The sequence below is a fragment of the Narcine bancroftii genome, chromosome 2 (genome assembly GCF_036971445.1).
Source record: "Narcine bancroftii isolate sNarBan1 chromosome 2, sNarBan1.hap1, whole genome shotgun sequence".
Lineage (NCBI taxonomy): Eukaryota > Metazoa > Chordata > Chondrichthyes > Torpediniformes > Narcinidae > Narcine > Narcine bancroftii.
The window spans coordinates 101,884,973-101,894,115 of record NC_091470.1 but is presented as its reverse complement, the minus strand read 5'-3'; the positions used below and the strand labels follow the sequence as shown (position 1 = coordinate 101,894,115).

General features: G+C 41.5%; 1 protein-coding gene across 1 annotated transcript; it reads right to left on the bottom strand.

Moving 5' to 3' along the window:
• Positions 1-280: 280 nt before the first annotated feature.
• On the bottom strand, positions 281-3,494 carry LOC138752912 (probable G-protein coupled receptor 139). The gene is made up of 3 exons (XM_069915524.1): positions 3,336-3,494; positions 843-1,733; positions 281-358 (listed from the first exon to the last, which is right to left on the bottom strand). The coding sequence occupies exons 1-3, from the start codon at positions 3,492-3,494 to the stop codon at positions 281-283; spliced, it is 1,128 nt and encodes a 375-aa protein (XP_069771625.1).
• Positions 3,495-9,143: the final 5,649 nt, after the last annotated feature.

The following is a 9,143-nucleotide window of genomic DNA, read 5'->3' as shown; positions in this document are numbered from 1 at the left end:
TGCATCAGCAAGATATGATAATTTCTCTGCATCCAAATATGTCCAGTCATCCTGTTCCTCACCTCCCCACTCCTCCACCACTGAATGAAGATCCACTTCTTTTCTTTGATGACTTTGTAGTGTGCGTGCTGCTGTGAAGTTTGGAATGAAGATACACAGTCGAGGAGTCAATGTCAAAGACTGATTTATTGCACTGGAAGCTATGTTTGTATTCTCTCTCCACTGCTGACAACTGGAGTGACATCGCACAGTGCCAATCTCCGATTTAACAGCGTTGCAGCTATCGCTCATTATTTCCTGCCAAGCAGGTGTTCATCTGGGTCAAAGGTGATTGGCCTTCGTGGGGTCTGCACTGTTGCTGCGTTCATCGGCCATTTTGTGTTAGCGGGCCACTACAACTTCTCATTTCTTTACATTCAATTGACTGTTTTCAGTCTACTTTTGCTAATCGTATCCACACAGTGATGCTGACTTTCACCCAGATTAAAAACTTTTATGTTGACCTTGCTGTGTTCATGGCTATGATTTATACAAAATATTTCAACTTTTCTGGAAATAAAATGGTTTACACCATCTCTTTTTCTTGTTTGGTCCAATAGGATGTGTATATTTTCTTGTCACACGAATTAACTGTAAAAACCAATGAGAGCATCTGAACTAACTTATTGGATTATGCACCAATCTGCATGGTTAACCCTCTCTCAGATCTGTTATGTCCCAGGTTCCTGTTATAGATACAAGACCCCAATCTACAAGAAGAAAATCTGCTCTAGCAGGTACAGCATTATGTTAGTATTTTCCTATTGACAGAGTTTACCGTTCAGGGTAACCAAATATTTTACCCCATTTTTCAGCTCCAGTCTGAATTTCCTCTGTGCCAGTCCATAAATGCAGCTGTTGGTGGAGGAACTAAGTAGTTGTAACATGAATGCTGTTTGCTGGTAAATGAATATGGGATTACTGTAATACTTGTCTGTGTAATTGTAGTTTTGCATTTTCCATTTTAAGGAATGGATAAAATATGGTGTCCAGAGGACGATGAAATTGCCAGACAGAGCAAAAAGCAAAATCATGGACTTTTTGCGGTTCTCTCTCTCGGGATCATTGGGATTATCCACGTTACTCAGGAGCGCCCTACGGACTTTATTGGACTTTACGATGTGTTTGACAGTAAGTGCATTGAGCAGAAGGATGAGGGTGATTGGTACCAAAGGATTTAAAATGCTGCTGAACCACTCCATTGCTGCCCACCAGGGTGAGATAGAATAGGCATCAGTCACAATGCAGTGATAAGGGATGTTGTCAATTAGAATTTTGGAATCAAACACAAAGTAATAAGGGACATTCCACAAACAGGCTAGAGTGACCACCACTGCAATAACCACATTTGCTGTCCTTGTGGTACAATACTTTATTCTCAGATTTGGACATGAAATGGCCACAAAGCGATCGAAGGTGAAAGCGACTGTAAACCACACAGAGCAATCGAGGGCAGCCAATTTTGCTACATTTATCATGGTGCAGACTGGCGTGATGAACAAAATATTTATGGGCAGAAAAATGTTGTTAATTCTCTTCAGTATTACCTCGATGATCACCACCATGAAATCCACTGCTGCCATGGCAACCAAATAGCGAGTGATGCATTTGGAGAGTCCGCATTTCCCCCGGCGCAGAATGAAGATCGCCACCAAGTTCACTACGACAGGAGAAAAGGAAATGATCACCAGACCCTGCAATTAATCCAATGCAGAGTAAATACAGATGATTGATCAGAATTAAAGAATAAACTGCAGGTGGTGGAAATCTGAAATGAAGCTAAACATTCCTGAATCTCAAAATGGGTCAGGATGTATTTGTGAGGGTGTGGTGGGGTGCCAGAATTGAGAGAGACAGAGAGAGTGATTTAACATTACCTTCAAAGTGGAAGAAGAAATAAACAAGCTAGTTTTAAGTAGCACAGAGGGTAAAATAAGAATGCATAAGATAGAAGGATAACCTTTGATAGAGGGCTGCACGACGTAAACAACGTTATTTGATGGAGAACAAGTCGACAAACTAAGATAAAAGTTGCTAAATCCGAAGGAATGCAACCTGCCTCGAAGGGCAGGTTGTGTTCATGGAAAGAGATGAACTGAGCTGCATCGCAGGTAGATTTCCTGGTTTTGATTCCAGGAAATGAGTAAGTTATCTAAAAGGTTTGATATTTAGTTGGAAGGCTGCAATGAGCAATAATGGAACAGTTCTTCCTCTAATTTATATTAGAATTTGTTCCAACTGCCAAGGTTATAGATGGATTGGTCAGAGGGATGATGAAGAATTAAAGTGGCAAGGAAACTCAACATTGTGCTCTACAAAGTGGACACCCATCTGTGTTTGCTTTCTCCAGTGTGGAAGAGAGCATGGTGGGAACTCAGCAGTACACTAAATTGGAAGAAGAGGGTGAATTGCTACTTCACTTGGAAAGCCTGTGACCCATCTGGAAGAGAATAAAAAAAAGAGTGGATCTGGACTATTTTGAGGCTGTAAGAAGGATAGTAGAAATGCAGAAAGAAGGATGGAGTCCCCAGCATTGGAGCAGCAATGGGCTCAGTGACTGAATGGCCTGACAGGGAAGATGATCATGGACCAGACCAGCGAGCGACTCGGTGGCTAAGGGACACATATGGGCTGTGGGCTGCTGGATACTAGCTTATGGGAACCACATTATCAGAGATGGGATTCGAGCAGGTGCTGAGGAGGAGAAGGGCAACAGGTACTGAAGGCTTCCTGTTTATATCAGAGGTTGGGAGTTTGGGTTGCCAATGGATCATCCACGAATCTATGTGGCTGTATAGGCATGGAAACACTGGAGGCGAATCAATGGAAACTCGTTGTGTCTGAAGTGACTCTTGCTTCACTTCTCTTTTCCCTATTGGTAGGGGTTTTGGGTAATACGAATGGTGACTCTTTGTTTGCCTCACAGCAGACAAAAGTTAAAGTATATCGTGTATGTTTTACTTGTCAAATGCCTTCTGTAATTCCAAATGCACAACATTCACTACATTTCCCTTATCCAGCCTGTTTGTCACTTACTCAAGGAATTCCAATAGGTGTGTAAAGAAAGATTTTTCCTCAAGGAAACAATGCTGGCTTTGGACTATCCACCAAAATACTCTGTAATCTCATCCTTTACAATTGACTCCCAATATCTTTCCAACTACTGACGTCAACAAAACCAGCCTATAATTTCCTTTCTGGTGCCTCCCACCCTTCTTGAATCGTTGGATGACATTTGTGATTTTACATTCCTCTGGCAACATGCCAGAAACTATTGATTCCTAAAGGATCATTACCAATGCCTCAACAATCTCTACAGCTACCTCTTTTAGGACCCAGGGGCCCAATCCATCTGGTCCTGCAGATTTATCCACCCTTAAACTTTCAGCATTCTGAGCATTTTCTTCCTTGAGATAGCAACTCGCTGATTTCCCTTCCACGATGCCCTTCGACATCTGGTACACTGCTAGTGTCTTCCACCATGAAGAATGTTACAAAGACCTCATTTAGTACCTCTGCTATCTCCTTGTCTCCCATCATTATTTCTCCAGTGTCATTTTCTCCTGGTCCTACATCTACTCTCAGCTTTTGTTTATTCTTTAAATACTTGAAGAAACTGCTTGTATCCTCCCTGATATTATTTAAAACTACGTTCATATTTCATCCTTTCCCTTATTATGAGATTTTTCGTTAGCTTCTGTAAATTAAAAAAAAAATTTCAGACCTCTGTCTTCCAATATTTTTTTTGCTTCCACGTTGTCTTTGACTTCCCTCATAGGTCACAGTTGTGACATTTTTCCATTTCACTATGTATTTATCCTGCACGTTCCTCATTTTTTGCAGAAACTCCATCTATTGCTGCTCTCCCGATTTCCTAACTAGAGCCCCCTTCCAATCTACTTTGGCCAGCTGATGCCACTGTAATTTACTCCACTAAAACACTGGCACATCAGGTGTTAGTTTCTCTTTGTTAAAACTCAAGTTGAACTTGATCATATCAAGTACAAGTTTGTTGTGGTATCCAGAAGTTGTATTTGTGATCTGAATGGTGGGAATTGAGAAGACAAAAGGGCGAGTGATACGGTTTCATAAGAGAGTCCTGACCAGAGCAGAATGGTCGTTCTCTGAAATGAACAAGTGGATCAGGGAGTCAGGGGAAAAAATGGGGCATTTGCATGTTGAAAGGAAGGAAAGTTTGTCCTGTGATTGCAACTTACTGCAGGTGGTGGAACTGTAATATCTTTGTTACACATCTCTGTTTGCCTTGGTCTATCTCCCAGACACACACATTCTCTGCCTCTAATATATAAAAATGCATTGCAAGAGGAGAAAGGAACGTTTACATGGTATGCACAAAACATTATGCTTTGACTGGTTCCATTAACTTACCTGTAATGCCAACGACTGCAAGAATGGGATAGTAGATACGCTCAAGCATAAAGATCACTGGATAGTCCATTTGTACTTAGAAGAATGTTGTCCACTGCCACTGTCTGAAATGTGCCAGTTTAGTTATGCCAGCCCTTTAAGTATAAAGAAATGGTCCACTGGGACAGTCAGCTAGAGTGCACTTTGTTATATTCAATTAAATTACGTAACTTGCTCAACCATACCCAGAATCTGTTTTACTGGGTATTTATAAAATTGTTTTGTATTTCTTCGCAAAATACAGAATTTCCAAATAAATCCCTACATGATTGCCTTCGTCATCAGCAAGGGATTTGTACACCCAATTGCAGATCCTTCCCTCAACCTTCTCCACACAGAGCTGTTGGTTATCCAAAGAAGTGTATAACCTTTTTGAAGACTGTCCAGAATCTGAGTTTGTAGAATGGTACAAAGTTTCTTTGTATCAGTTAATCAGGTGGAAACCAACTGAGCAACATTAGTTGTGAGATGAACGTTGACAATTTCACAAACACTTTATCCACCAATTGCCTTGTTTGCCACATGACTATTGCCAGTTTGATTTTCAGTTCACTTGACCAAGCAAATACATTTATTATGTAAACATGAGAAAATGTAGAATTTTTTGCCAAAAAATTTCATTCAATATTATTATAATGTAGCCATCACTCCCTTTCAAGTTGACAGTGACCTTGGTTATCTTTCTTGCTTGTAACTTGTGTGAACTGTTTTCTTCACATCCTATTAGCATCTGCCATCTGCTGGTCGAAGGTGCTCCTTCTGAGGATGCCTTTCGGAATTCCCTCAGCTCTAGAAAAGTTCCACAGGACTATGGAGCACATCGTAGATGGGATAAATGGGGTAGGTATGTACAGGGATGACATGATCCTGTAGGAATCCAACCAAGAATAACACAGCGAGAGGCTCATTGAAGTGCTACAATGCATCCAGAAATGGATTAAAGTTAAACAGAGAAAAATGTCTGTTTGGTGTGCAGACATTCACCCTTCCGGGAGATAAACTGTAAGAGGCAGGTGTGGAGCCAAACAAGAGCAAAGTGAAAGCAATTTTAGAGATGCCCAGACCCACTGACAAAAAAATGTATTGAGAGTGCTGGGAATGATCCATTTCATTGGTAAATTTGAACCAAATCTGTCCTCAATACCATGTACTTCAGGAGATTGTTACAGGACAAATATGAATTCAAGTGGACAGACAACCACGAGGGAGAATGGGGACGACTGAAGACCATTCTAACTACAGAACCTATGCTTTTGATGCTCTTTGACGCATCCGGAAAGACAAAAATATCTACAGATGCTTCAAAAGATGGAATATTAGCCGCACTACTTCAGGCAGTGGGAGAAGATTGGGGGCCAGTAGCATCGCATCAAGGACCATGACAACATTTGAATGTTGAAGCGCACAGACTGAGGGTCTAGGTCTGGTCTATGGACTTGAGAAAATCCACAGTTTTGTGAGTGGTCTACCAACATTCTTGGCAGAGACAGATGACAAGCCATTAATAGCAATAATCAAGAAAATTATCAGTGAAATTATGCTGAGAAACCAAAGACTACAATGTTATAACTTTGAATTGGTGTAAAAACCAGGGAAACTTATTGTGTTAGCTGATGCGTTATCCTGGGCTACAATGTAGAGTGAAGCACACAATGAGAGTTCCACAGAGAAAGATGTGAATCTTCATGTAATCCAGTCACCGAATCTCTTCCCATAATCTGGCATGAAATCCAAGTAGATTGCAGCTGAAACAGAAAAGGACACAGTTCTAGAGAAAGGCATTAAGAATCTGAATGAAAGATGGCCAAGAGGTGAATGATACCCACATTACAACATCAGAGCTGAGCTGAGTTTTGTCAATGGGCTTCTACTCAGAATGGAATAGTCATTCCTCAATCTCTGCAACAAGAGATGCTGAAAAAGGTGTATGAGGGTCACCTTGGAATGGAAAAATGCAAGAGGAGGGCCAGAACTGCTGTTTATTGGCCAGGGATAAATGCTGACATTTGACAGATGATTTCAAGATGTGACACCCTGTAAACGGTCAAAGGAACCCATGATAACAACTGACTTACCAGCAGAACAATGGCAGAAAGTTGTGACTGATCTATTCCACATGGATGGAAAGAATTACTTGCTGGTTATTGATTATCTATTGAACTATCTGGAGATTGCGCTGCTTCCTAGCATGTCTGCTTCTTGTGTGATCCAATATATGAGACTGAACTTTGTAATACATAGAATTCCTCAAATTGTCTGCAGTAACAATGGACTATGCTACAGTTGTAGAGAATTCCAGAACTTTTCAGAAGAGTACTATTTCCACATGTGACTTCAAGTCCTCTGCATCCACGGTCAAATGGCAAAGCAGAGAAAGGAGTTCACATAGTTAAACAGCTGCTCAAGAATGCACAAGACAGTGGTTCAGATTCCTATCTAGCTCTATTGAGTTACAGAGCTTCACTGCTTGTACGTGACACGTCACTCACTGAGCTTCTGATGGGATGTAGACTATGCACCATACTTCCCTACTCTGATCTTCTTTGAAATACTGAAGAATTCATATTCAGTGGACTTTACAGAAACTATGGAGAATGCTATGCACATTTCACATGTAGCTGAAAATTGAAATGATCTCATCAAATGTAAAATCTGGAGGCAGGTCATCTGTATTGAACATTTTTACAAGGCTTCTGACTTTTCTGCAAAGTGCACAGAACGGTCACTCCTGAGAAGTTTATTTTCCTAAACAACAGATGGAAGCACAAGGAACTCCTGTTGTTTGATGGAGAAGGTGGGGGTTTTGCAAGTGAGAGTCACATGGGCTTTCTAGCAGTGGAAAGATGAAGGGGGAGAGAGAGAGAGAGAGAGAGAGAGAGAGAGAGAGAGAGAGAGAGAGAGAGAGAGAGACTGAACAGTCACAGCTGAAGCAAGCAGGAAAAGCTTGTTGGAACTGAAACAGAAAGCTCCAGAGTAAAGGATGGCTGGATGTCCTTTCTGTTTGATGTTTCTATTGGAATAAGAGAACTGAAAGGAACTCTGTGGTAGCTTGAAAGAAAGAGGTTATCGTCTGGAGAACCCTGATGGGGGAAGTTTCATCAGCAAGACATTGAGGTGACTAATGGTGGTACTTCAGTTGTGGAAACCTTGGAACAACAAATCTCTCTCTGCAAACCTGACAAGCTCCTTCCTGAGTGGTAAACATTTACCTTTCAAGCACCAAAGCTTGGTGAACTTTATACGCGTTAAAATCTGTGCACAGTATAAGAATTGCCTGCAACCAGAGGAATGAAATTGAACTGTGAACCAAAGAACTTTTCTTAAATTTACACACACGTTACATGCATGTGCACTTGGAATTAGAAGGGGGAGAATTTCAGTTAGTTAAGTTAATAGTGATGTTAAAGTTTAATTCTGTTTTCATGTTTAAAGATAATTAAAAACAACTTGTTATAATGAATATCTATTCCTGCTGAGTTTTGGGGCCCTTTGGGCTCGTAACCCAAACGCTTCTGCAAGGGAGACAAAAAGCAAACTATGACAAGTTAGCAAGGAGCTTAGGGGCACTGGCACAACAGGACACAGTGAGACTCAGAGGTTCCAACACTTGGGATAAAAAGGCTACTGTTCTGGGAGAAGTAAATCCAGAATCCTACAATCAGAACAGAGGAGGTCAAATACTGAGGTGGGATTGAAAGATTCTGCAGAAAACACCAGAGATACTGAAGAAACAGGCCAATCAGGTTAATGCTGATCAACCGAGGAGACCCCACCAGTGGTGGACAGTAGTGGACCAGCAGAGCCATCACAAGCACCTGAGTTATGATACCCAAGTTATGATATCGTCAAACCACTCGTACATCATCACCAGGGGCCAAAGACCTTCTGTGCTCATTTTGAGATGTAGAACCAAACAGTGCAAACTAGTATCCCTGAAAGGGCTGAAGGCTCTGTAATATTTTATTTCTGAACATAATTCAAGAGGGTGAACCCTCGCGAGGCATCAGGATACTGAAAATCCTCGCCAGCCAACTATCTGGAACATTCACTGACATTTTTAATCTCACTTAGCTGCAGTCAGAGGTTCCCATTTGCCTCAAAAGAGCATCAATCATCCCTGTACCTCAGAAGCTTGACATGAACTGCCTCAATAACTACCGCCCAGAAGCACTAACTTCTACTGTAATGAAATGCTTTGAGAGGCTGGTCATGGCCAGAATTAATACCAACCTAAACATTTATGGGAATCAGTGCAATTCGCCCATCGTCACAATCGCTCCACAGCGATCACTGTCTCTTCACTCAGGCCTGGATCACCTCAGAAACAGCAATTCATGCATACGGCAGCTCTTCATCACCTACAGCTCGACCTTCAATACCATTATTCCCTCAGTTCTGGTCAAGAAGCTACAATCTCTAGGCTTTTGTACCTGACACTGCAACGGGACCCTCGACTTTCCCGTCGGAAGACAATAGTATGAATTGAAAACAACGACTCCTACTCACTGATTATCAACATAGGAATGCCTCAAGGATGTGTGCTTAGCCCACTGCCCTACTCATTACTCACCCATGACTGTGTGGCCAGACACAATTCTAATGCTGTCTACAAGTTTGCCCATGACACCACAGTTGTTGGCAGAATCACAGATTGCAATGAGGAAGTGTACAGGAGG

Coding starts and splice junctions, on each gene's coding strand:
- LOC138752912 (XM_069915524.1), bottom strand. CDS start 3,494: ATGTCGAAGGGCATCGTGGAAGGGAAATCAGCGAGTTGCTATCTCAAG. Junction 1,734..3,335: donor TAGAGATTGTTGAGGCATTG/GTAATGATCCTT, acceptor GATTAATTGCAG/GGTCTGGTGATCATTTCCTT. Junction 359..842: donor GACTGGAGCTGAAAAATGGG/GTAAAATATTTG, acceptor CGATGAACGCAG/CAACAGTGCAGACCCCACGA.